General features: G+C 43.4%; 1 protein-coding gene across 1 annotated transcript; it reads left to right on the top strand.

Annotated features, from left to right (window-relative positions):
* Positions 1–518: 518 nt before the first annotated feature.
* Positions 519–27,599, top strand: NAT10 (N-acetyltransferase 10). Its single transcript, XM_057404524.1, has 28 exons — positions 519–719; positions 2,741–2,832; positions 3,465–3,636; positions 3,944–4,066; positions 5,197–5,258; positions 6,093–6,207; positions 7,392–7,499; positions 8,361–8,494; positions 8,885–8,978; positions 9,349–9,447; positions 10,002–10,138; positions 11,231–11,355; positions 11,654–11,804; positions 12,278–12,374; positions 13,127–13,243; positions 14,304–14,405; positions 14,513–14,587; positions 15,018–15,134; positions 15,303–15,436; positions 17,747–17,795; positions 18,720–18,813; positions 18,906–19,016; positions 21,173–21,345; positions 21,750–21,869; positions 22,616–22,714; positions 23,118–23,191; positions 25,684–25,767; positions 26,843–27,599. Exons 1-28 carry the CDS (start codon positions 612–614, stop codon positions 26,934–26,936), a joined length of 3,060 nt encoding a protein of 1,019 aa, XP_057260507.1. The 5' UTR covers positions 519–611; the 3' UTR covers positions 26,937–27,599.
* The last annotated feature ends 33 nt before the right edge of the window (positions 27,600–27,632 follow it).

Consider the following 27,632-nt stretch of genomic DNA (forward strand, 5'->3'; position numbering starts at 1 on the left):
TGTGGCGCCCCCTGGCGGCTCTTTCGGGTCCCTCGCGCCCCGCCGGTGCCGGGGGCCTCTCGCGGCTGCCCTGAGGCGGGGGCGCTGCTGCCGGGCCGGACCCCGCCGCCACCGCCTCCCCCTCTTCACGGTCCCGTTGTCGTCTCCCGGTTCCGCCAGGGGCCCGCGAGCGCAAACGGCACCGTTCCTGCACCGGGAACACTGTGAGTTAACGAGCGCTCCGGCGGGGCCCTGATCACTGCGTGTGTGTTTCCACAACTCCGCGACTCTCCCGTGTGGAAAAAACCGCTTGCGTTCTGCTTAAAGCGTACAACTACCGGACACCATTACACAGTGTCAGGCATTATTACACCGTTACGTACGGCGCAGGCGAACCGCAAGGACAGCCTCGGAGGGGGGGCTTACGGCAGTGCGCGACGCGCGCGCCCCGGTCCGCGCCGGTCCCACGTGGTTTGGCGCGAGCTGCTGGCTCCGTCCGGTTGCTGTCTGAGGCGGAGGGGGGACGGGGCAGCGCTCGGGTCCTCTCGGCTCGGCTCGGCTCCACTCGGCTCGGCTCGGATCCGCTCGGCTCGGCGGCCCCTTCGTGAGGGAGCCCTTCGCGCCCCGCAGCCATGCACCGGCGGAAGGTTGACAACCGCATTCGGGTGCTGATCGAGAACGGGGTGGCGGAGCGGCAGCGGGCCCTCTTCGTGGTGGTCGGCGACCGCGGGAAGGACCAGGTGAGGCTGTGCTGGGCGATGGTGCGGTACTGAACCGGGCCTCGGGTGAACGGGGGGTCTGTGGCCGCCCGGAACTGGGATTTACCTCAGTAAATCCACGCGGAGAGCGTGTCGTGCCTCAGCCTGGCGGGGGGAACTCGTCTCAAGGCGCAGAATCATCAGGGTTGGAAGGGGCCTCTGGACACCATCTAGTCCAAGGCAGGGCCACCCAGAGCAGGAGCGTGCCCACGGTGGGATTTGAGTGTCTACAGAGAGGGAGACTCCACCTCAATGGAGCAGCCTGTTCCGGTGCTCTGGTACCCGCAGTATGAAGAAGTTCTGACTCATGTTGAGGTGAAAGTTGTGGTTCAGTTTATGGCCATTGCTCCTCATCCTGTCACTGGGCACCACTGGGAAGAGTCTGGTATCATCCTCCTGGCACCTGCCTTTGAGCTATTGATCTGCATTGATGAGATCTCCTCAGTCTGCTCTTCTCTACACTGAACAGGCCCAGCTCCCGCAATCTCTCCTCATAAGAGGGGTGCTCCAGACCCCTGAGCATCCCTGTGGCCTCCGCTGGACCCTCTCCAGTAGCTCGTTGTCTGTCTTGTACTGAAGATCGCAGACTGGGCACAGTGCTCCAAATGTGGCCTCACCAGGGTTGAGTAGAGAGGGAGGATGACTTCTAAGTGAATTCTAAGGCAAAGGGGCCTTAGAAATGGTTTAGGGGACTTTGCCCTTCAACGTCTGTTTGAGAAACACACGAATATTACATTAAAAACAGCTACAGGCAAATTGGAATTGTTTGGGGATTTTTTTTAAACTGGGCAAAGTACATTTCATTTTCTGGCTAACTGGAGTTTTTTTCCTATCTCAGTTCTGTCATCAGATGTTATGGGTTTGCCCTCAGGTGGTGTTTTATGTACAAAGTCATCTTGCAGATGTCATCACACCAGGACCTGGGCTGGACCTGCTCAGTAGCGTTGTATGGAAGACATGAACCACTAGATTTCTCTTTAGACTCTAGACTTGTGTTTTGTAAGTGGAAAGGGGAAGAACAGCCTAGCAAAGCCATGATATTTTAGGATAAGTTGGTTCAGGTAGCTCCAGTTAATGGGGGAAGGATAAACTAGTCAGAAAAAAACTTAAGAAATAGAAATTAGGTGGCTTTACAAGAAAGTTGTCATAGAATCAACCAGGTTGGAAAAGACCTTTCCGATCATCAAGTCCAGCCATTCCCCAGCACTGCAACTGCCACTAACCCGTGGCACTGAGGCCTTGTCTACATGGTGCATGAACACTTCCAGGGATGGTGGCTCCAGCCCTGCCCTGGGCAGCCTGTTCCAATGCCTGAGCACCCTTTGGGTAAGGAACTGTTCCTCAGCTCCATCTAAACCTCCCCTGATGCAGCTTGAGGCTGTTTCCTCTTGTCCTGTCACTTGTTCCTTGGGAGTAGAGCCCAGCCCCTCCTGGCTCCATCCTCCTGTCAGGCACTTGTAGAGAGTTGTCATTCGTTTACTGCTCAAGTGGATGGGTGAGTTCTGGTGGGATATCTCTTGAGTCTGGTTGTGTTCAGGATTTTCATTGATGAGTTGAATTCCAAAGCAGCAGGAATGTGCAGGATATGAAGCAGTGAGGTGGGATGCCATATCTGCTAGCAGATAAAGATTCAGAAGGAAATCTTGTTAAACTGTAGAAGTCTGAAATACATTGTGCAAAATCTCTATTGAAGTGACAAATAGCAGCAACTGTATTTAGCCTGGAATAATCTATTTGTGCCGTTGTTAGAGTTCTGCCAGAGCGCTAAGGAAATAGTAGGTGTACTTTGGTGTCTTCAGTGTCATACAGCTCTGGAGAAGGTTCCGTTGCACAGGTCTGTGTAAAAAGGAACATAACCCTCACAACATGTCGAGGGATCCTTCTGTTTTGCAAAGGGCTGCTTGGTAAACACGTATCTGTAAAATCAAGTATAGAAAAGAATTTTGCTCTTCAATGTTATCTGATGAGCCCAGTTGTTGATGACTGTTCCTGTGTTTTGGCAGGTGGTTATACTCCATCACATGTTGTCCAAAGCAACGGTAAAGGCCAGACCCTCTGTCCTATGGTGTTACAAAAAGGAGCTGGGCTTTAGCAGGTAAGATACCTCCTGTGACTTGTGCTGTGGTCACTGCTCTGTGTGAAGCAAAAGCTCTGTGTCTGGTCTGCTGAGTGTAGGTTGTGTGATTTGGTTGTAATGAGAACCAGGATTAGTTCTTGGAGGAGCTACAGGAAGTTTGGTCTTCCAGAACTAAAACTTGGTTACTGTAATAAAGCTGACACCAGCACTAGGTACCTCTGGTTTCCTTTTGGAGCTCTAACACTAATTCAGTTGTCCTGCGTCAATCTCTCCCTCACCTTTTGAACCTCAGAAGGCCCAAACTTTAATTCCCGAGCTTCTCAGCCTCAGCCACATTTAGGACTGAGTGCAGAGTAAGCATTGGAATACCTACATTTTGAAAAAATGCTTAAATTTTAGTTCTTAGATTTGTGTCATTCTTTCAGTCTGCACACAAAGGCAGTTACCTGGCGCTACTTGATTCTGACGAAGCACTTTGGTTTCTTGCAAACCCAGCTGATTCTGGGTGATATTCACCACGCTGGGCTGATGGCACGTGGGAACACACCATGAAAGCAGCAATTGTGATATAAGATAGACATGAACCTAGGCCTGAAGGCGCTGTTCTCAAACCCTTTTCCAAGACACTTGTGTATAATTCTGTTCTCCAGCCACCGGAAGAAGAGGATGAGACAACTGCAGAAGAAGATTAAAAGCGGAACTTTAAACATAAAGGAAGATGATCCTTTTGAGTTGTTCATAGCAGCCACAAACATTCGCTACTGCTATTACAGTGAGACTCACAAGATTCTTGGCAACACTTTTGGCATGTGTGTACTTCAGGTAAGGAGTCAACCTTTTGACTTAAAAGGGACATTGAACAAGTATCAGTGGCTTTCAGTGTAAATGCTGCCGGAGCGGTATTTGTTGCTTCTGTTACTTAAATTATGATGGTCTCGTGTATCTTTTACAAGTTTTGTGAGAATGGCATAGCCGTGTTGGTTGAATTTTAATGAGACAGTGGTTAATGCGGACGTTAAGCGTAAGTTAAACTTTGAGGAATAATGTTTTTAGTCTTTCTGTTCCTTTTAGTAGGTGCTGGTTGCACTGATAAACTCTTGGCAACTTCAGAGTTGTATTTATTTCCTAGGATTTTGAAGCCTTGACTCCAAACCTGCTCGCTAGAACTATTGAAACAGTAGAAGGTGGTGGAATTGTGGTGATTCTCCTGAGGACTATGAACTCACTGAAGCAGCTCTATACAATGACCATGGTATGTTCAGCGTTATGTGTCTCTTTTGTTTGAGCAGGTACATCGTGGTGATGCTAAGCGGGTTTATTCTGCTTTTGTTATGGGCTGTGATTTTCCTTCCATCATCTTCCATGCTCCTTCATTCATCTGTGATTAAATATCTTATGCTTAGACATTTCTGTGTCTTGAAATTACAGTTACAAAGAAGAAAAGGCTGTCATTTAGAAATCCAATTGGGATATTTTGTTTCACAATGGTTTTGGAAATTATGTATTCTGTCTGCGCATGTAACAGCAAGTCAAGTAAGAAATAGGCCCTTTGATGGTTCTGTGACCTGTTGCTAGGTAAAATGAGCTTCACAATTACTGGATATTTTTAGAAACAAATGATTCACACTAAGTATACTTACACCTAGAGAAGGAACCATTTCCTTTAATAATAATGCCAGTAAGTGAATTAAAACGATAGGCTATTTTTTCTTAGCATCTCTGAAGTGTTTGAAATGTTCTGTACCTGGCAGAGTTGACCTTTAAGTTGGGCAACAATAAGTAAGACCATTGTGAAGGAATTGGTGGGTAAAGTGTATTTTTTAAAAGTATTTGGAAAATGTGGATGTTTCACAACAAACAGAAAACCAGAATCCTGCCTGGGATGCAGTGTTAGTGGAAAGGGAGAGTAGTCCACAGGCATGGAAGAGCATCCCAGACTGGTTTGACTTGGAAGGGGCCTGACAGCTCATCCAGTTCCAAACCCCTGCCATGGGCAGGGACCCCTTCCACTAGAGCAGGTTGCTCCAAGCGCCTGTGTCTAACCTGGCCTTGAACACTGCCAGGGATGGGGCAGCCACAGCTTCTCTGGGTACCCTGTGCCAGTGCCTCAGCACCCTCACAGGGAAGAGGTGCTTTCTAATATCTCATCTAAATCTCCCCTCTCTCCGTTTAAAACCATTCCTCCTTGTCTTTACACGTCCTTGTCAAAAGTCCCTCTCCAGATTTCTTGTAGGCCCCCTTTGAGTGTGATCATCCAGCCAATTCCTTATCCTCCAGGTGGTCCATCCATCAAATCCATGTCAAGGTACCATGAGTAATGATCTTGGACATAACCACTGTTACTGCTGTTCCTTCTTCAGACTGACTCTCTTTCTGTTTCAGGATGTACACTCTCGGTACAGAACAGAGGCACACCAGGATGTGATAGGACGGTTCAATGAGAGGTAAGTTATTAGGAGTGTAAAGGGTCAGAGCTGTACATCCAAGGAAAACAGCTGGAACAACATCTTGTATTCATATTAGGGAAGCATCCTGTAGGTATGCCTGGGAATAGGGCTTCTTGGCTGCTTCAGTGAAGTTCTCATGTACTGTTCTGGAAATGAAGAGTTTGTTGTTGGAGGGATTCTATCCAGAGTTTTGGCATGTGTTACAAGGGATATATGAAAATAGGCCCAAATTTGCAAACTGTTCTGAGTTCCTTTCTTGAAATGCTCTGTGGAAACATGCTTCAGATGCACCAAAGTTCAGACACTGCACTACTGTAAAACATAAAACTGATGAGTGTGGAGTATTCTGTATAGTTGTAGAAATGTCTTGTCAAGGTGTTCTCCCTGCTTTTGTTGTATAAAAGCAGCAGCTTCTACTGAGTGAGCCCTACCTCCAGCCACAGGAAAATTGCAGAAATCAGTCTTTAGTATGCAGGTGGTTATGGGATGTCAGAAATTAGGATGAATAACCAGCACTGAGTGCAGTCTTTGGGGGCCGCAGCTACTGTGGATTCAAGTCATACACTTTCATGCAGCTGCCTCCTGTTTAAATGATCTCTGGGTGTATGATCTTCAGTTAGTCTTCATTGGAGACATCCTGGTAAGAGGATACCTGTTTTGTGTGAGTGATCCTGATTTTATGGTAAGAGGCATATTAGCAGCTGTAGCTCAGCTGTCAGTAGCTGTAGCTGTAAATACTAGGTCTGGGTTTAGCAAAGAGCTTAAATTAACTACCAAAATTCAGTTGTGTTACTGGTGTTTTTACTGAGTCGCCTTTGCTTCACTGCTCAGGTTCATTCTGTCTCTGGCCTCATGCAAGAACTGCATTGTGATTGATGATCAGCTCAATATCTTGCCCATCTCCAGTCACGTTGCAAATATCACACCAGTTCCACCACAGTCTCAGGTCAGTAACCAGTGTCAGCAGTTTTCCTTGGGAGAAATTGGTTTAACCATGGTGTGTTAAGGAAGCTTTCTTTTCACCCTCCTTTCTATGAAATCATGGTCTTGCAGAGAGGAATTAGAATATGCTGCAGAAGTTACAATTGGTATGGGTGAAGCATGGGAAGTTGTCTTTTTCCTTTCCTTTTCCTTTCCTCCTTGATTTTTTCTCTGTCATAGAGTTTTGTGTGTGTTCTTGCCTGTATTTGTTGATTTTGCTCTGTTGCTGTTTAGCCAAATGAAGTGAAACTTAAAATCTGTGGTTGCTGTTTCAGAAGGGCATAGAGAAATTTCAAGCTAATGGGCAGTTGGAATGAGGCAAATAAAAAGACCTTTTGATGGTTGGAGGGTGGGGAAACACTTCAGAAATAAGCATATTACAAGCTCAGGAGACCCCCGACACCTAAAAGCTGTGGTGGCTGTTTCTGATCTACACATGCCACATCTCAGGAAGTATTCACTGAATATAAACCAGACATAGTTTGCACTGTTAGAAATACATCCTTTTCTCACTTTCAGCTGTAGACAAAGGTAAAATTGAACCAGTTTTAGACAGAAATCTTTAAGCTTTTGAACTGTTTTGTGTGGCTTAAGAAACACCAACTTGGATTCTGTCAGAGATGGTAAAAACACTCTAACAGAGCACTGATTTTAAAAAACAATTCCCCCTTAGCATTAGAATAATACTGACAGGAGCACAAAGGCTTATATGTTAGACAGATAGACTGATGCCTTTGGATTTTTAAGTGTCAATAAGGAAAATCAGAAATAATTCCCATTTAAAATGAATTGCTTTTGCATCCAAGTTTATTGTGTGGCTTTGAAACTCTTACATTGCTTTGAAAATTGATGTATTGCTGCTGCGGTAGTTTTCCCCCCTGCGTGGCAATATGTACACCTTCTGTGACAAGTACAACACAGATCATACCCTGAGGACTGAAAAATGAATTAAATTCTTCAGAAGTGGTCCCTTCTTCCTAGCAGTGCTGTTCTCCAGTCACCACGTACTGAAATATCCTTTCTTTGGTTTCTTCCAAGCTTGAGGAAGGCAGGTTATCCACATCTTGTGTAACCATTCTCCTGAAGATGCCTTAAAACTGAAATATTTAATGTGTAATTGTGCCCAAGTTTACTGTTCGTGTCTTACAGGAAGATAGCCTCCGGCCACAGGACGTGGAGCTGAAAGAGCTGAAGGAGAGCTTGCAGGATACACAGCCTGTAGGAGTTTTGGTAGATGGCTGTAAAACCCTGGATCAGGTTGGTGTGGTGTTTACATCTGAGATACTCTGTGCTTGACAGGTCGCCTTAGCGTGTCTCATCGTGCATGTGATCAAATCTGAGTGTGAACAGTGATGGATCTGGGCTTAGAATTTCCTTGAAAAAACAATTGGAGATAGCAGCTCAATAGCAGTGTCAGTGATTTTTTTCTTGAAATTGAGAATAAGTGGAAGGAAAAGAATGGAGACAGGAAGCTCATCTGGAGAAGTCCACATTTAAAAAGGTGATGAGCTCTCAGGGATTGAAATAAGCAGGAAACTTAACCTGAAGTTTCTGTTCATTTCAGTTTCAAATAGGAATTGAAAACACGTATTGTCTTTTAATATGCCCCTATTTCCGCATCCCTTACATATTTTTTACTCCAGTTTGAAAATCACTGAGTAGTGCAAATGAAGGCCCTCTTGCAGTTATCTTTCCTGTTTTGGAAGTATCCACTGAGAAGCTGCAGTTCAGCCTGGTGGCTCCCAGAGCTGTGCAGTGCTTAAGCCCTTTTGTAGTAGGTCTTCTCACTGCCTGGATATGTTCATCTGCCTCCTATGAGAGCAGTGTGCCTCTTCCCATCTTGGTGAATATGCTCTGTGGTCAATGGGATTGGGGTAGTAATTGAGAGTTGCTGTACTGGTTGTTGATCTGTGTTTTGACCTGAGTAATTTCAAGGACTTGGTGGGTAGAGATTACCACTTCTTGCATGTTATTCATCCGGGTTTTAATGTTCTGCTCTCCTATCTTGTCTTTTTCTTCCTTTCTCCTGTTCTAGGAAAGAGCATGTGTAGTAGTGGTAAGTGTAAGTAATGCAGTTTAAACACAGCTGATGTTTGGTTTCCATTTTTTTTCCATCAGGCAAAAGCAGTTCTAAAATTCATTGAAGCCATTTCTGAGAAGACTCTACAGAGCACTGTGGCATTAACAGCAGCCAGGGGACGGGGTAAATCTGCTGCTTTGGGACTGGCTATTGCTGGAGCAGTAGCTTTTGGGTGAGTGATTCCCCCCAATCTCCCAGGCTTGATGTGCAGCCATGAGTTTAAAAGAAAAGATGACAGGATCTTAATATACTTGTAATTTCTTCAAGGACTGCATCCCTCCTTTTTATTCTTCTTCTATCTTTTGATTGCTGCATACACTGATATTCAAGTTTTTCTATCTTACAGTAATAAAAACCCCTCAATCTTTAAAAAGCAAAATAATCACATAATAAATAAGTGGCTAAAGGAATCTGCTGTGGTTTGGTTAATAGGTAAAATCAACCCCTCATAGAGAGAAAACATTCTATTTAGTATATATACATACTTAGTGTCCATACTTAATATGTATAAGTAAAATTTGTTAGAAAAAGAGTTAAACTCCTGCTTTATTTTTCTGTGCAGTTACTCCAATATCTTTGTCACATCTCCAAGCCCCGATAACCTTCACACTCTCTTTGAGTTCATCTTTAAAGGCTTTGATGCGCTGCAGTATCAGGTAAGGAGATCGGACTGTTTTACAGTACTTTCACAGCAGTCGTGTTTTAGGAGGGGTTTTGCATCTCATCTGTTTTTTTTGCTTACATATATCAGCTGCCAGCCTTTTGGTAGTGTTCTGCAAAAATGAATCATAGTACAGTTACGTTTCCTTCTCTGTTTTTAAGCTGGGTAAATCAGTTTCTTTGTAAAATAGTTTTTAACATAAGTAAATTATTTCTCAGTTCTCACACCTCTGAAGCTTTTGTTATATGAGTTTCTAACTGGAATCTGAAATAACTGTGTTGTCTTAGTGATCTTATTTTGATGATAATAATAAACAATATTTAGATCTTGGCTTGTTCCTACCGTTTAACAATGTTTTCTTTCAGGAACATCTGGACTATGAGATTGTTCAGTCTTTAAATCCAGAGTTTAACAAGGCTGTTGTCAGGGTGAATGTGTTCAAGGAGCACAGACAGACCATTCAGGTAACTGGCTTCTTTTGCACTCTTTCTTGTCTACTTTTTGTTCCTAACTGTTGGCTGTACCCATGCTTGTTTTGACTGTAAGCGTGTGCATTTTATGTGATGTGTAACTGTTCTGATTGATTTTGTTTTAAAGCCAGACTTTTTTTTCTGGTGAGAGACTTTCACAAAATATCTTGCTTCTTTTCATGAATAACTTGTGGGTCACAAAGCTTCCTTAATGGCTTGTGGGTTTCTTCTTAAAACAAAAGCAAGGGAAGGTGAAAGAGACAGTGAAGGAAGAGCATGTGTTTCTAGTGATGAGATTTCCTTCATTTTTATGATCTCTGCAGATAAGTTTGTGTGGGAATACACAAAACAAGATGTGTGACCCTTGTTAGGGTAACATGAACCCTCTCCCAACTATTTGTTTTCATGTCTCCATCTCTGGCTTGGTGGTCCTGGAGAACAGGGACCTAAAACAGCTTTTCAGGGCATCAATTCTGCCAACTCTGACATCTCCCTAATTCCCAGATGAGCTGTTGTTGACAGTGATGGTGTAATCTCATTCCCTGCAGTACATACACCCTGCTGATTCTGTGAAACTGGGTCAAGCTGAACTTGTTGTGATTGACGAAGCTGCTGCCATTCCTCTGCCCCTGGTGAAGAACCTGCTGGGCCCTTATCTTGTTTTCATGGCTTCTACAATCAATGGGTAAGGTTTGAGCAGCAATTTTCTACCTGAGAAAGCAGTCGTGCAAGTGTCAGTGGACCATTTCTTATCTACAGTCCATTTTTTTATTACACTATTACATCAGGTCATGCTAATTCTTGATCTGTTGTGGAACTGCTCCTTAAAATAATCAAGAGTCAGTTCTTGAACTTGCTGCTTTCCTTTTCTTATGGACTTGCACCTTCTCTGTTCTTCTGCAAGGAGTAAATACATAAACAGAATTCTGTAGTCTGCTAGGAAAGAGGGAAGAATCACATCTTCCTTACTGTATGGTGAGACTGAGAAAGTGACAGGCTAGGCTGCCCTGTCCTACATGCAAAAGAATATAGAATCATAGAATAGTTAGGGTTGGAAAGGACCTTAAGATCACCCAGTTCCACCCCCCCTGCCATGGGCAGGGACGCCTCACACTAAACCGTGTCACCCAAGGCTCTGTCCAGCCTGGCCTTGAACACCACCAGGGATGGAGCATTCACAACTTCCCTGGGCAACCCATTCCAGTGCCTCACCACCCTCACAGTAAAGAACTTCTTCCTTATATCTAACCTGAACTTCCCTGTTAAGTTTAAACCCATCACCCCTTGTCCTGTCACTACAGTCCCTAATGAAGTGTCATTCCCCAGCATCCTTATAAGCCCCCTTCAGACACTGGAAGCTGCTCTGAGGTTTCCACGCAGCCTTCTCTTCTCCAGGCTGCCCAACTTCCTCAGCCTGTCTTTATACAGGAGGTGCTCCAGCCCCTGATCATCCTTGTGGCCTCCTCTGGACTTGTTCCAACAGTTCCATGTCCTTTTTATGTTGAGGACACCAGAACTGCACACAATACTCCAAGTGAGGTCTCACGAGAGCAGAGCAGAGGGGCAGGATCACCTCCTTCGACCTGCTGGTCACGCTCCTTTTGATGCAGCCCAGGATATGGTTGGCTTTCTGGGCTGCAAGCATCAAAAGGATTCTCAGAGATGGTTGAGGCTCTCACAGGGCTCTGGATGGCAGCCTAGTTCTGTCCTGGAGCTTCCCCATGCTCAAGGTTCCTGTTTGGTTATTTGCTCCACACTTTTGTCTTCTGCTTTTCAGGTATGAGGGTACTGGTCGATCACTGTCTCTAAAGCTCATTCAGCAGCTCCGTCAGCAGAGTGCACAGACCCAAATCACCATGACAGCAGAGAACAAATCTACAGCTACAGCTAAACTTGCCTCAGGTATTCCATTGTGGTCTGCACTGGTGCATGATTGTAATCTTCAGTGCTGCTGCTGGCAAGCCCTGTGGGTATCCCATGTGTCCATGTACTTTGCAGCTGGAGGGTAATGGTATGGGAAAATGAAGGAATTCTCTGTTTTTTCCTCATGATTTTCAGCTGTAAAGGCTTTTAAGGGATGAAAGCTGTGTGAGTAATGATGTTCTAATCTGGGAGACCTTCAAAGGACACTAATCTTACTGGATTCTTTGCTAGCTGTAACTTCCAACACTAGATGCTCTTCTCTGAAATCTCTTTGCAGCTCGTATGTTGCATGAAATCTCTCTCCATGAGTCAATCAGATATGCCCCTGGAGACCCAGTTGAAAAGTGGCTGAATGATCTGCTGTGCTTGGACTGTCTCAACATCACCAGAATCATCTCTGGCTGCCCACTGCCTGAGGCTTGTGACCTGTATCCTTACTCAGGTGTTGTGCTCTCATCACAATATGCTTGCAGGTGAAGGCAGCTTTTGCAAGCTGATTAATAGTGGGTTCTCCAGCTAATGTGATAACCTCAGCACGTGATCTTTTGGCAGAAATCTATTAAGACCACAGTTATGGAGTTAAGCTCTTACTACTGCCCTTTAAGACTGGTGGTGTGTCTTACTAGGACATTACCAAACTCCAGTTTTACTGCAGAGATGATCCAAAAGAAGGGTTAAATGAAGGGAAATCCTTGCTAGAGTTATAAAAGGATTAGCTTTACAGTGGGAGGATGTGAAGGCTATGAATACTGTCCAAAGTCACTCATTCTTGTGAATAGAACTGTAGAGTCTAAGAGCACAAGCCAGCATAGAGCCCAAGGCTGTACTGAAAATACTTCTAAGCCAACAAGGAGCTTTTGCCTTGTTTCAAAGGGGTTGTTTCCTTAACCCTTCTGGTTAGATATTATGTAAATAGAGACACACTGTTTTGTTACCACAGAGCATCAGAAGTTTTTCTACAGAGATTGATGGCCCTCTATGTGGCTTCACACTACAAGGTAAAGCTCGTGCTACTTCTGTCAAAATTTCAGCTAGGAATGTTATGGAGGGAGCAGTGTTTGTTATGACAGTCTAATTGAATTGGCCTAATTGAGGTTTCTGAACAGCTTCAGTTGCTTCTTATATACAGATCTGTATTCTTCTTTCTCTGATAAAGAAAAAAGGAGAGATCTTTCCCTTGGTCTTGGCTGAATATACTGGGTTTACAGATATCTGGAATATTTTTGTTTTGAGAAATTGTTGACTAAGTTCTAGGTGAGCCTACAAACTTGTCAGAACACTATCAATGATGAACCTCTTTTGCAGTTCTAGTAGCCTCAGGTTAACCAAAAGAAGAGTACTACTGTTCTACTGAAAAGAGTAATAGTTCATCTCAAGGTTTCAGGACCATGGGTGACTAGTAAGTCACTAGTGAGTGGTGAAGTCCATAAATACTGAGTACTAAACATATGACACTTAAAATTCTTTAAGGTTTGGTAGTTCAAGAGATAAGTTGCTATATAAAAATAGAAAGTTCAGTTGTATACATATCAAAACAGGAGGTTTCACTTGAGAAAAACAGGTGCTGCCTGGGATTTTAACAGCTATGAAGTGGCCTGTGAGCTTCTTACCCATCAGTACTGTACTAGTTCCAAGTTTCTTAACAGCTCTAAATTCAGAAACTAGAGGAGCCAGCTACTGATGTTACATTGGACTTTGAAGCTCTTCTTATGGAATAATTCTTTATTTCTGGTATGTCTTTACTCTCCAGAACTCACCCAATGACCTCCAGATGCTGTCTGATGCTCCTGCCCATCATCTTTTTTGCCTTTTGCCACCTGTTCCACCTACCCAGAATTCGTTACCAGAAGTTCTTGCTGTTGTTCAGGTAGGAGAGCAGAGTGTATCTGTGAAGTGAACTGTACAGTACAGTCGTGAGACACTATACTCAGTGGAGTATGACAGGAGTGTACTAGCTGGGAGTAATTGCTACCTTAGGCTGAGAAGTCTTCTGAGGAGCTGAACTGCTTCAAGAGATGACTTTGTCCTCCGATTTCAGCTTCCTGCAAGGAAAGTTGGTTCACTGGTTCACTCTGCTAATCCCTTATTTCTAGCACTCCTGTTATTTGCAGTAGGACTGCAAACATGCAAACTCCTAGGTGCACATGCTTAGAGATATAGGAATATTTCACTCCTTGTCTGTTTGGTATCTGACTGTATCCTTTCTTCCTTAAAAACACAGATTCTTAAAATCAGAGAATCACAGAATAGTTAGGGTTGGAAAGGACCTTAAGATCACCTAGTTCCAACCCCCCTACCATGGGCAGGGACACCTCGCACTAAACCATGTCACCCAAGGCTCTGTCCAGCCTGGCCTTGAACCGCCAGGGATGGAGTATTCACAACTTTCATGGGCAACCCATTCCAGTGCCTCACCACCCTCACAGTAAAGAACTTCTTCCTTATATCCGATCTAAACTTCCCCTGTTTAAGTTTGAACCCGTTACCCCTTGTCCTATCACTACAGTCCCTAACGAACAGTCCCTCCCCAGCATCCCTATAGGCCCCCTTCAGATACTGGAAGGCTGCTGTGAGGTCTCCACGCAGCCTTCTCTGCTCCAGGCTGAACATCTGTGTGAGGCAGCTAGTTAGAGCTACTGTTTATTAAAAGAAAAAGCCCCATTTACATGAAAAATACATGACATTTACAGAGAAATCTTGGTGGGATGAGCTTTTATGTTTGCTGTTCATGGACTTTTTGAGACAGCTTTTAGGGGCAGAGCCTGTTGGTGCATATATGTTTGCTCATCATGTTGCAGAGCAGGGGATTACATGAAATGTCAATACTGCACAGTGGGCTCGACACCTGAGTATAAGTTTTGATTCTGCTGTAGTGGGGGAACTGTAGGAGAAAACATTTAGTAATGGTCTTTTACCTTTTCTGGCAGGTGTGCATGGAGGGAGAGATCTCTCGCCAATCTATCATGAACAGCCTTTCTAGGGGAAAGAAAGCTTCTGGTGATCTTATTCCCTGGACCATTTCAGAGCAGGTGAACAATTTGGCTATGTGCTCACACACAAGCTAGATTTCAGTGCTGTTTATTATTTCCAGAGTACCCGTGTGTGTTCCTTAAATTGACTTTTGTCTCTTCCGCAGTTCCAAGATCCAGACTTCGGGGGCCTCTCTGGTGGCCGTGTTGTTCGTATTGCAGTTCATCCGGATTACCAGGGGGTAAAGTATTTTTTGGAACCCAGTTGTTTTTAGCATTTTAAACTTGGGGACTGAGTCAGCAGCAGTAACAGAATGAGGTCAGGCACACAGAAGTGATCAGATGCCCAGCAGGCTGGGGCATTGCTTTCCCCTGGGAAGTAGCAAACCAGTGCCAGCATCCTGAGCAGCAGTGTACAGTCCAGATCCAGTGGTATTTATTGTGAGATTGACAAATGTTCACACTGGTGTTTGGCATTTTCTGAGTGCCAGAGTTAACCACCGAGAATTATTACACAGGCCTAAACTGGGCTCTCAATGTGATTTCAGACATCCAGGTTCTGTAGTGTCCTTCATGGAGTTGCTGTGTAGCAAAGAAAATGTGTTTTTGCAGTGACTGAGTGATCTCTGCACTGATTTTGTTTGCTTACAATGTATTGTTCCTACCTGACAGATGGGTTATGGCAGCAGAGCTCTGACTTTACTGCAGATGTACTATGAAGGCAAATTCCCGTGTTTGGAAGAAAAACCAGTTCAAAAGCCAAAAGAAATTGCAACTGTAAGCAGTGAGGTATGGAGCTCAGTACATTTCCTGTATTTTCTGTTGTGCTGTTTGTCACTGTCTTGATAATAATTTCTCCCTGTAAAGAGGAAATACTAATTTTTTATGCAGGAGAAGAGATGTCATTTTCAGATTCTGTGAGGATTGCTACTAACCCATTTCCGCTTCCTTTTTCAGACTGTTAGTTTATTAGAAGAGGTTATGACACCTCGGAAAGACTTGCCTCCTCTACTTCTCAAACTGAGCGAGAGACAAGCTGAAAGCCTGGACTATCTAGGAGTGTCTTATGGCCTAACACCAAAATTACTCAAGTAAGACATTATTCTATTTGCTAGTTATATAGTGCAAAAATGACTATAAATTATAACAATATATATTATTACTATTATTATCCTCACCACCTTCACACTAAGAACTTCTTCCCTATATCTAACCTGCACTTCCCCTGTTGCAGTTTAAACCCATCACCCTTTGTCCTATCACTCTCATCCCTGATGAAGAGTCCCTCTCCAGCATCCTTGTAGGCTTCAGACACTGGAAGCTGCTCTGAGGTCTCCACGCAGCTTCTCTTCTCCAGGCTGAGCAGCCCCACTGTACAGGAGGTGCTCCAGCCTCAGATCATCCTTGTGGCCTCCTCTGGACTTCCTCCAGCAGCTCCATGTCCTTCTTATGTTGAGGACACCAGAACTGCCCACAGTGCACCAAGTGGTGTCTCACAAGAACAGAGTATACGAATATCTATATTATGAATGAATATTTTACACCTTGGATATTCTTTTTATCTCTGCGTATTTCACTTGGTTTCTAAAACCATTTCTCCTATAAAACTTGATGTACAGTAGGGTTGATCCTAAGTGCATTCTTCAGGGTAGCTTTTCCTTGGTCTCCTGAGGGTAAACCCATTCACTTCTTGGTTGTCTCTGTGACCCTTCTTAACAGTAACTAGCTTTAATTGCTGAGTTTTGCTGAGAAGTAAGAGCAGCCTGTAAGAAGCAGAGCAAAGTTAAGTACTACTTCCTGTGACCTGTAGAAGCTTGAGCTGCTGCTGACTGCAAAGTTAGTTATTAGTTTCCCAACTAACGTAAATGACTTGCACAAGCATCTGTGGCTACTTCTTGCTTTTCTTACCATGGAGGATCTGAGTTACTACAGCAGTAAATGACTTACTAATTTTTCTTCAGTTTTAGCTCCACCTTCCAACATCATTTTGTATAAAAACATAGAATTTTGTAATAGATGCAAACTTTTTTAATATTATCATATTCTATAAAACTATCTTGGTTCCTGAGACTTTCTCAGCCATAGACTGGGAAGTTATGAATCCACACATAGTTTGGGAGACAGTTTCAAAGTAATGCAAAATTCTTCCTGTTGCTAGCTTAAAAACAAAGCAGTCATTTATCACCTAAAACCTTGGCTCCTTGCTGGCATACCCCCACGTGCAGAGGACCTAGGGTGCTGTACTAGAGATGAGATTGAGTTCAGAAGTGGTAAGAGCAGTGGAGGCCAGTTTGTGACTGACCCAGTCAGTTACTATATGTTACAGCTCTGGTGTTTCAGATACATGGGCTGTAGCCTGCTTTGTTCCATGGTGAGTATGCTGCAAAGTTCATGCCAAAATGTCGTGGTAAATTGTCATGCCAAAATGTGATAGTGAATATGGCTGCAAAGTTCATGCCAAAATGTGATGGTGACTTATTCAGCTATGGAGGAGAGCATCAGAAATGAATGGTTCTTTTGAAATAGTCTCAATCTTTGCAAATTATAAAGGAAATGGCTCAGATGTCTTTATTTGAATGATCCCTCTCAGGGCAGAGAGGGAGAATAAAGGGTTTTGCTACTTCTTTCTTTCAGTTATTTGACTGTTAGCTTTGTGGGATAGATAAAAAAGGGTGAAGAGTGGGATAGGGTACACTCTAGGGCTTCCTGCTGAAATCTGCAGCATGCTGCACAGCTGATGAGTGAGTAGTCATCCCATGGCCTGTGGAGGTAGGCTGCCAGTGACAGTTGTTCTGGAGCCTGGCTTCTTTCTTTTGTCTGGGATGCCATATGTTTGGTCTCAGCAGGTCTTCTTATACTAGTCCTGAGCAAAACGAATTGGAGGAGCAGTTCACAACTGAGATGCAGGAGGATTGAAAGGGAAGCCAGCAGGATTTTGCTGATCAGTCTGGGGTTCTCCCTGGTCCACAAGTGACTATTTGCAACCTGGAAGTTGCCAGGGAAAATCATCAGTCTTTGAAGTAACTGTAAATCCTCATCCTCTCCCCAGGGCGTCCCTTAGGAGTCTGTGGTATTATTGGTCAAAATCTGTCTTCCTGTTTCTAAGGGAGGCCTTGGAATCGTGTCAAATGCAATAACTCTTGTGTCATGTCTGTCAGTCTTTGAAAGTTTGTTCATTATTGGTCATCATTCTTCACTCCTCTAAGTTAGAACCTCAGCCAGTTTGATTGCTGCCACTACTTTCTGTCTGTGTTCATTAGTGGCAGGCTGTCTTACAGACTTCCACTTACTTTTCAACAGTTGTTCTTGCATGGTAGATAAATTGCATTTAACCACAAGTATTACTGTAGGTTCAACAGCTCTGTCGTTCTCAGTGTGTTTTCTCTTTTCCATTTTCCCAGGTTTTGGAAACGTGCTGGATTTGTGCCAGTTTATCTGAGGCAGACACCAGTAAGTAGCATATTGTTTCTGAATGAAATCCAGCCCTATTGAAATCACTGGGCAGCTTTCCATTAGCTTCTGTGAGAAGTGAGTCGGTCAGGAAAGTTTCCTGAGGCTACATCTGGTGGTTGGTTTGTGATCCTTTTTATTCTCCGGGCTTATAGATAACTAAAGGAGTAAAGTTTTAGGGTTGTAAACGTGTAGTTTCCACTTAAAAAATACAGCTTTTGAGGGTTAATAATGTGGTTATTGGTAAAATACACAAGTAACCTTGAGCAGACTGCTCTTGTGTTTGTAGGTGTTTACAAAAGATAGCACTAGCAGTTATAGGACTTTTGGGGAGAATTTGTCTCATGTAATTGCATTTTTCTTTTGTTTTTCTGGCTCTTGAGATGTGTCTGGAATTCCCGAAACTGGTGACTCCTGGTTACCTCAGGAAGCTAAAATCCCTCAGCATTGGGATTTCCCAGATTCTAGGAGTTCATAGGTGTTCCATGAAGGAGTGGTGATCAGTAGCAGTGGATACATGCATTCTGGTTGATTTAGAAGACCTTTGTCTGCATCAGTTGGGCACAGAGTGCAAAAGGTTCATGAGCAGGATGAGTGATATCAAGGATGCTGGAGAGGGACTCTTCATCAGGGACTGCAGTGATAGGACAAGGGGTGAAGGGTTTAAACTGAAACACGGGAAGTTCAAGTTAGATATAAGGAAGAAGTTCTTTAGTTCTTTACTGTGGCAAGGCACTGGAATAGGTTGCCTAGAGAAGTGGTAAATGCTCCATCCCTGGCAGTGTTCAAGTCCAGGCTGGATGGAGTCTTGGGTGACATGGTTTAGTGTGAGCTGTCCCTGCCCATAGCAGAGGGTTGGAACTTGATGATCTTAAGGTCCTTTCCAACCCTAACTATTCTATGATTCTATATATTATTTATTAGAATGACCTGACTGGTGAGCATTCGTGCATCATGCTGAAGACACTGAACGAAGAGGACACTGAACAGGAGCCTTGGCTTACTGCCTTCTGGAAAGGTAATTTTGACTTTGCTAACACTAGAGAATCTTTAGGACTATTTATTCTAGAGATCCACAGAAGCTGTTTATTTTATCATTTTGTCCTACAGATTTTAGGAGGCGGTTCCTTTCTCTGCTTTCCTACCAGTTCAGCACATTCTCTCCTTCGTTGGCTCTGAATATACTGCAGAACAAAAACATCAAACAGCAGCCCCAGCCACGTGAGTACCCTGGCACATGACGTTCAGTTAGATTGCAGTTTAAAATCCATGTATATGTTTGTGAGAGTTCTCAACTACAGGCATTGTGTGATGTCTCCCGTGAAGTGCCATGAATTGCTCTTGGTCAGTCATTGTGTTTGTTCCTATTATCCAGAATAATGCTTTTATTTCTAACTAAAAGCTAAGAGGACATTTCCTACCAATGGAAACGAGGAGTGGTGAGGTTTTGGTGTTTTGTGGGTGTTTTTACTTCTTTGCTTTCTTGAGCGAAGATTTAAGTAACTCTTGAGCAAAGATTTAAGTAACTCAAGATTTTGCCTGGCAAAATCTTGGAGCAGATTCTCCTGGCAGGCATGCTAAGGCACATGAAAATCAACAAGGTGCTTGGTGACAGCCAGCATGGCTTCTCTAAGGGGAAATCCTGCCTGACCAATTTGGTGGCCTTCTATGATGGGGCTACAGAACCGATGGACAGGGGTAGAGCAGTTGATGTCATCTACCTGGACTTGGGTAAAGTATTCGACACTGTCCCACACGACATCCTTGTCTCTGAATTGGAGAGACCTCAATTTGATGGATGGACCACTCGGTGGATAAAGAACTGGCTGGATGGCCGCACACAAAGAGTTGTGGTCAATGGCTCAATGTCCGGCTGGAGACCAGTAACGAGTGGTGTCCCTCAGGGATCGGTGTTGGGACCGGTCTTGTTCAACATCTTCGTCGCTGACATGGACAGTGGGATTGAGTGCGCCCTCAGCAAGTTTGGCAATGACACCAAGCTGTGTGGTTCGGTTGATACCCTGGAGGGAAGGAATGCCATCCAGAGGGACCTTGACACGCTTGTGAGGTGGGCTGATGCCAACCTCATGAAGTTTAACCATGCCAAGTGCAAGGTCCTACACCTGGGTGGGAGCAATCCCAGGCACAGCTACAGGTTGGGCAGAGAAGAGATTCAGAGCAGCCCTGTGGAGAAGGACTTGGGGGTGTTGGTTGATGAGAAAATGAACATGAGCCGGCTTCAGTGTGCGCTTGCAGCCCAGAAAGCCAACCGTATCCTGGGCTGCATCAAAAGGAGCGTGACCAGCAGGTCGAAGGAGCTGATCCTGCCCCTCTACTCTGCTCTTGTGAGATCCCACTTGGAGCATTGTGTGCAGTTCTGGTGTCCTCAGCATAAAAAGGACATGGAACTGTTGGAACAAGTCCAGAGGAGGCCACGAGTATGATCAGGGGACTGGAGCACCTCCTGTATGAAGACAGGCTGAGGAAGTTGGGGCTGTTGAGCCTGGAGAAGAGAAGGCTGCGTGGAGACCTCATAGCAGCCTTCCAGTATCTGAAGGGGGCCTATAGGGATGCTGGACAGGGACTCCTCATTAGAGACTGTAGTGATAGGACAAGGGGTAATGAGTTCAAACTTAAACAGGGGAAGTTTAGACTGGATATAAGGAGGAAATTCTTTCCTGTGAGGGTGGTGAGGCACTGGAATGGGTTGCCCAGGGAAGTTGTGAATGCTCAAGACCAGGTTTAGGAGGGCTTGGGTGACATGGTTTAGTGTGAGTTGTCCCTGCCCAAGGCAGGGGGGTTGGAACTGGATGATCTTAAGGTCCTTTCCAACCCCAACTATTCTATAATTCTAAAATTAGAGGGCTCCTGACTGTAATAGCTAAATGCATGACAAAACATGGATGGATACTGACACCTGTCAGATCCAGTATGGAATTAAAAGGGAAGCCTTGAATAGCAAGGGTCAGTAGGCAGAGCAGCTTGCTCAGGGTCTTAGGAAGAACATTGTCATTAGAAATTTGGAAGTTGGAATGTGATGTCTTTCTAAAGAGCGAGGCTTCACTTCAACTGCATGCTATTGGGGTCAGTCCAGCACTTGCTGAGGGAAACAGGCAGTATAAAAAAAAGGGGCCGGACAAGAGAGTTCTAACAGTCACTTCTGGCTTGAAAGCAAATTACTCTTTCTCAATATGCCCTGCAGAGGGGAGTCCTCTTGAGAGAATTTGGTAATCTCTCTTGTGGGGTTTTAGTATTTGTCTTGCAGAAAGAGTTTTGGTTGCTGCTACAGGGGTACAAAGAATCATCTTGTAGCTATCCAGGATCTCAGTATTCAAAGAGCAGTCTTGACATTGCTGTCTTTTTCTTGTACCCATCAGCCATCAGCCGTGCTGAATTAGAGTCAGTTTTCATCCCATATGACCTGAAGAGGTTAGAGATGTACTCTCGCAACATGGTGGACTATCATCTCATCATGGATATGGTACCTACCATTGCCAGGATGTTCTTTCTCAACCAGATGGGTGATATCTCTCTCTCTGCTGCACAGTCGGTACGTATCACTGTGAGAACAAGCCATGCTTCACCTCTCTTTGTATATATACTTTTGGAATAGTTTCCTGTTTCATGTTGTCTTTAATAAAAGACTTAGTTTCAGTTAATTGCTTCTTTTGTAGTCCTCTTCATGATTTCTCCTGCTTATAGTTTTATTCCACTTTTATCTGTACTTCAGGAGAAAGGCATTTGTCTATACTAAGTGTGGAGTGGCGAATGCCATCTGCAGAGTAATTCAGGGGTGTTCCACTGCATCTGAGCAAAGCTTTAGCTCATACCAGAGAAGCCTTGTATTACTTGAGCAGAGCAAGGACTTGGTTAAATGTAGGGAGTGTAGAGAGTAATATATATTTGTATATGCTCTAAAATCCTCTATAACTGAAATATATGTTGTTTCTTCAGGCCCTTTTTCTAGGGATTGGCCTACAGCATAAATCTCTAGACCAACTGGAAAAGGAGTTAGAACTGCCCAGCAGTCAGCTGATGGGCCTCTTCAACAGGATCATCCGCAAAGTAGTGCAGGTAATGGCATCATGAACGGGCTTTGACTTAGTTGTATTGTACCAGTATCTAATTCCAATACTGAGCTCAATCAAAACTTGTATCTTTAACATGCCCCCAACAATTGACTTCAAATTCCTCTATAAGATGGGAAAATCCAGTGGAAAAATTTATGGCATTTATGTAGTGTTTTCCCAAATAATAGTGCTTATGATGTGTATGATAATTTATTGAGTAATGTGGTGAGTTATCAAATAATGAGACGGACAAAATACTTGCAAACTGCTTGCAATTGCTTACTGAGCTTAGGGCTTCTAGTTCTCAAGGTTCAGGATACAGTAGTATAGCTGGTGCAGTCTGTCGTAGTGGCTCACTGGAGAGGTGACTTCCTCAGCATAAAACCCTTGAAGAAAATAACATACAAAAATACATATGCAGCTTTTGGCTGCAAATATTACTCAAGTGATGCTGTGTTAATGAAGTATGTTGTAAACTACGAGTACTCTACATTTATGTAAATGACATTGAGTACTGACTGATTTATTTTTATACTCTTTATAAAAGCTCTGTATCATTCTGCCTTCAGGAAACAGCCTTGAGCTTTTTATTTCAGTATGATGGAACGTATGCTTCAGAAATAAACAGCCTGATAGCATTTGCAAGGTTAGAAGAGTTTCATGGGGACAGACAGCATTTCCTATTTATGTTAGAGCAATAACCTAGAAGAAACAGCAAGTCTTACATGTGTTGGTTTATTTCATTTTCAGTTGTTCAACACAGTGCAGGAAAAAGCTGTGGAGGAGCAGATGGCAGCAACAAAAGATATTGTAATGGAGCCAACACTGAAATCTTTAAATGATGACTTGGTAATTATGAACTTTCTTCTTGATACATATGTGAACACTTCATGGAATTCCCTTGAGTGTAGAAGCCTTGTCATCTAGATTTTCTTGGATGGAAAGAATTCCACATCACGTCTGTCACATTATGGCAGTTGAAACCTGACAGCTTTGTGTTACGTGCTTCGAGTCATGCTTTGTTAATTTGCAACATGGATTTTCTGCAGAATCTACCAAGATGTTTTTATATATTACACATGTATGTATACAAACAACATAGAAATGAGGTTATATAAAAGTGTGAAGCTTTTTAGGATCATCTGGTATTTGCTTTAGGGCATGTACTTCTCTTTCAATGGGAAAGGCATTTTCCTTCCATTACACTGTTGTGCTTAGAACTTAATGCATCCATTGTACTGTGCTGTTGTAGGAAGAAGCTGCGAAGGAATTCCAAGAAAAACACAAGCAAGAAGTGGGGAAGCTGAGGGAAATGGACCTTACACAGTAAGAATTCATCCATTTTAGTCTCAAATCCAGTTTTTCCCTGATACCTGTTTGAATGCTGGGTCACGAGCACAGTGTGGTGCACAAGGCTGTAGCTGCAGTATCTCAGCCCATCAGAAAACGAGAAATAGCTGTGGGTATTCTCTGTGGTGGCCAGGTAAGATAAGGAGATGCTGCTACACTAATGAAGACCTTGGGTATTGTGTGCCTGACAGCCAATGACTTAGTCTTCATGAATCAGCTCTGTTAGCAGCTGCTTTGTTTCACACTCAAACCACTCTCTGCAGTATGAATTAAATTCAGTAATAACTTCAGTTCAAGGCCATTCGCCTCTTCACCTCAGTGCATGAAATTCATTGCCTGAGAAGTGTGTCATACTCCCAAGAGTGAACTTACCAACTTCCCTTTTTCTGCTGGCAGTTTGAATGGAAAGCAAAGGTTGTAAGTTGGCAAATCACAGCTGATCAGAGTGGAGCTGTCTGTGGAGCTGTAGAACTGACTTGCTGTTAAGAGCTGGGGCTCTTGTTGCAGTCCTGCAAATAGAAGATGTGCTGCAAACAGGAATGCTGGATCAGTCTTCAGCTCTCTCTCAGTATCACTGGCATGAGCTTGAGCACATTAGTCTTATTCTCCTTTGTCACAGCAGTAGCTCTATGTATCTATGTGTCATTCTTGATCTTGGCTGTGTAGAGTATATATATTATACATATATTAGTTATATAGTTCTGTAATATGGAGTAGTAAAGCAAGCTGCCTGGCTGCGGGCTGTTTGTCATTTTACAGTCTCCTGTGCTTTTAGAAATAGTCATTACTCAAACCAGGATGCCCAGGTCCTGTTGTCTGCTATCCAGCTTAACTGTGTGTGCAACTCAAGTGAAAACAGTACCTGGCTAATTTTAATATTCTTTAACCAAAAAACCCCAAAACATCAAAACCTCAAACCAACAGAAAAAGAACAACCAGCCAGAGCTTCTTTTACTAACTACAGTGTGCATTAATGTTTTAGTACATTACATTACTACAAGATGCCTTTTAACTGCTGTAGAGCTGGGCAATTTGTAGGCTACTGAGCTGCTGAACCAGCAGTTTACTTGAAGTGTCAGCAGATGTCTCTCTTTCTGGACCATCGGGAGTTATACATGCCACTGGTTCTCTCCCTTCTTTCTCTTCTCCCACTTTTTGTCTTACAAATCCTATTTACTATATTGACATCCTAGGAAAGTTGTCTGGTTTGGCTCTAGAATCTGCTAAATCTGAGAAAAGGAATAAAAACTTCTTTCAATCTTTGGTTGCCTGTTTGAAGAGAGGATGAAAATGGATGTGATTTGAAGTGACTTGCAAGTAATTCACATTAGGAAAACAATATAACCATCATTTTTTAAGTTTTAATTCCATTTTTTTAGTGTTGGTGGCATTACATATCTGTTTGTCATTTTGGACCATGTTCCCTTTTTCCACCCAAAAGTAGATTCCTGTTTTCCATGAGAAGAGGCAGACAAAAATCCATTTTGAACACTTTTCAATACAGGTTATAGAAAACTAATAGAAGAGACAGAGCTGTTCGGTTTGGTTTGAAAAGGCTTTGTCCAGTATTGTTCAGCCTCATGTGAACAAAGGCCAGTCTATTCTAAACCTCTAAGAACTTGAGATGGAGAGCAACCACTCCATTTTGTTACATGACTGCTTTGCCTAGTTAAATTTGTATGTGATTTCCAAGGTACTTGAACACCAGAACATGAGCTTATTTGAATAGCAATTGTTGCCTTAATTTCTCCTTTCAAAAGAGAGCTGCAGGTCTTCAGCTTTTCCCAGGTTGACGCAGAAGAACTGCACAATTCAAGCTTACTGCTGGTCTAAAAGAAGCTGCTAATTCAGTTAACTTTCCATTATAAACCACTGCTTTTTGCATCCTCTTCCTTCACCACCACAACCATCCTTCTCCTCTTTTTTTTGGAGGGGGGAAAGAAGAAAAAACCTACAAGCTTTTATAAAGAAATCTATAGTGAATATAGATCTGATTGTGGTTGTCAGGCTTAAAGCTGTAGTGATGGAAGGTTAAGAAATTGAGTGGGCAAAGGAAAGCGTACTCCACTGCTATGGGAAGTATAACCTCTGTGGCCTCATTTTTTGCTTTCATAACAGATGTTCTCTACTCAGCCCTCTGCTTTTCTGAGGAGAGGCTTCATAAACCGGTTTTGTGATATTTACAATAGGGCATGTTCCTGAGAGGGCTCCATTTGACCCTGACCAGCTTTGCAGGGGGACAGTTTTTGGTTGCTGTTGATCTACTTTGGACTGAGTCTGCTGAGAGTCATGACAAGCTATTGTGTATCCCTTTGCCAGTCTAGTTTTGTCTGTATTGCCAAATACTGGTTTGGTTGGCTGCTGAGGCTTTGTTTGTAGAGTATTGTGTGCCTGACAATATAATCCCCTTATTTTTTTCTTTTTGGCTAGCAATTTTACTTGGATTTTCCTTTACCTTTTTCACTTAGATACATTATCCGGGGTGACGATGAAGAATGGAATGAGGTGCTGAGCAAAGCAGGACAGAACGCTGCTGTCGTCAGTTTGAAAAGGTGAAGAAAGCTGAAATACTCCACTGCTGTCTTTATTATAACATTTATCCTAAGAGTGAAGCTAAACAATTAAATGCAGATAAAGTGAACTTAGTGTCCTTGATAGATTCCCAGTTTTCCTGGAAAAATGAGGGTGTAGATTCTCTTTTGCTCTGTAGTCCTGTTGTAATGTAACCTAGTTGCTTATTTAACTTTCTTCTGTTGATATGGTTAAGTCTTGATCCTGATCATGCACAGAAGTTGGTACCATCTCTCCCTAGAGTCCCATTTAAAGAACAAACTCCTACCATGTACCTGTCCCATTTGCTGTGGTAGCTAATGGGTGGGAGCCTATGGTTGTCCCATGAGAGAAAATGGGAATTTGGGGAAAAAGAATTCTGTCAAATGTGAGCTTAAGCCTGCAAAATATGGAGTCTGTGGCTCTGCAATTCCTTCCTTTTCATCAATCTTTCTTCTGCCTTGCCCAGCTTGGAGCCTTTCCACATCTTTTCCTTGGGGACTTAAGAGTTGAGACTTGCCTGTTTGCTTATTTCCCCTTCCTGGGGTGCCTGACAGCTGAAGTAATTATGTGATCTCTCTTCCACCCGTTGTATATTCATAGTTGTTTTCATGAATGCTGGAAGCTGCGAGTTTCCAGAAGCCTTACAGGAATGAGAGACCTTTGTCAGTGCTTACAAAGATTGGAGCTCTGTCATGTTTGCTAGTGCAGGAACAGAGCTGTGTACTTAAACTTGTCAGTGGTAATGCTTTTTTCTAGGTACTCTAAATTCCACATGCTTTATATGAATTGCCTTTAGGTCATATAACTTAAAGTCTTAAAAAGCAATGACAAGAGCTAAAAGTCAAGACCTTCTGGGATTCAAATTGTATTACAGCATCTGAAGGCACTAAAAAATCTAGGTCACACTCTTGTTTGTGCTTTCTCTAGCACCAGCTTAAATGACCCAAGAAATTGGAAGTATTTTCTCCCAACCACATTTCTATGTAGACCATTACCCCCCTTTTGCAACCAGAATTTCCCAGCTGGATGGGAATCTGGTGTAGTTTTAACAGATATTTTGTTCCTGTTTCCCAGTGAGAAGAAGAGAAAATTAGAAACAGCAAGAGGACCCAAGCAACGGAAGAAATTGAAAAAGACTAAAGATCTGAAGCAGAAGTGGAAGAAATGACTTTAGAGCCAATCAATGAACTTGTGAATTAACAAGTGATGGGTCTGTACTTAAGAAGTACTGTTCTCCTTTCAATCTAAAGACTTTCCTTTTGGGGGTGAAAGCTGAAGGGAAGGAAAAGCCTTAGAGGCATTTTTAAAGTGTGTGTATATGGGAAGCACAGTGACACTGCCAGGGCACAGTCTATGAAGAGAGTGTGACTGCAGAGCTTGAGTGTGTGACACACTGGGATGTTACGAGGGTGCTTTAGCAGCTACAGAGATTCCATTCCAAGAGGGCAGATCCACCTATAAACTTCCCCACATCTTACTGCTTGGTGTCTTCATTAAAAAAGAGTTTGGATAACAAAGGATGGAAATGTGTTAGGCTTCGGTGTGTGACTCCACTTTTAGCATTGCAGCACATCTTGATACCTGCAGCTGCTGGTTCAGTAGTGCTGCTGCTCCTTTGTAACAGGAGGGAGATTTGCTGTGAACTACAACTGACTTTTTATTTGGGGCTGGCTATTCAGTGCACACTGACTGTGTTGTCAGACTCATGATCTGAGCCGTCCTCACAGGAGCTCAGGGTATACAATGAACGCTCTAGTTTGGGAGGTTGTCTATAGTTCCTGCTCACTGTGCTCCTCAAGCAGCTGTAATAAAGGCGGTTCGTTTGCATTCACACTTGCTCACAAGGCCTCAGCATTCCCATAGC

Source organism: Pezoporus wallicus, unplaced genomic scaffold (genome assembly GCF_028554395.1).
Source record: "Pezoporus wallicus isolate ANWC-B61680 ecotype Strahan unplaced genomic scaffold, APGP_CSIRO_Pwel_v1 contig_13201, whole genome shotgun sequence".
In the NCBI taxonomy this organism is placed as follows: Eukaryota; Metazoa; Chordata; class Aves; order Psittaciformes; family Psittacidae; genus Pezoporus; species Pezoporus wallicus.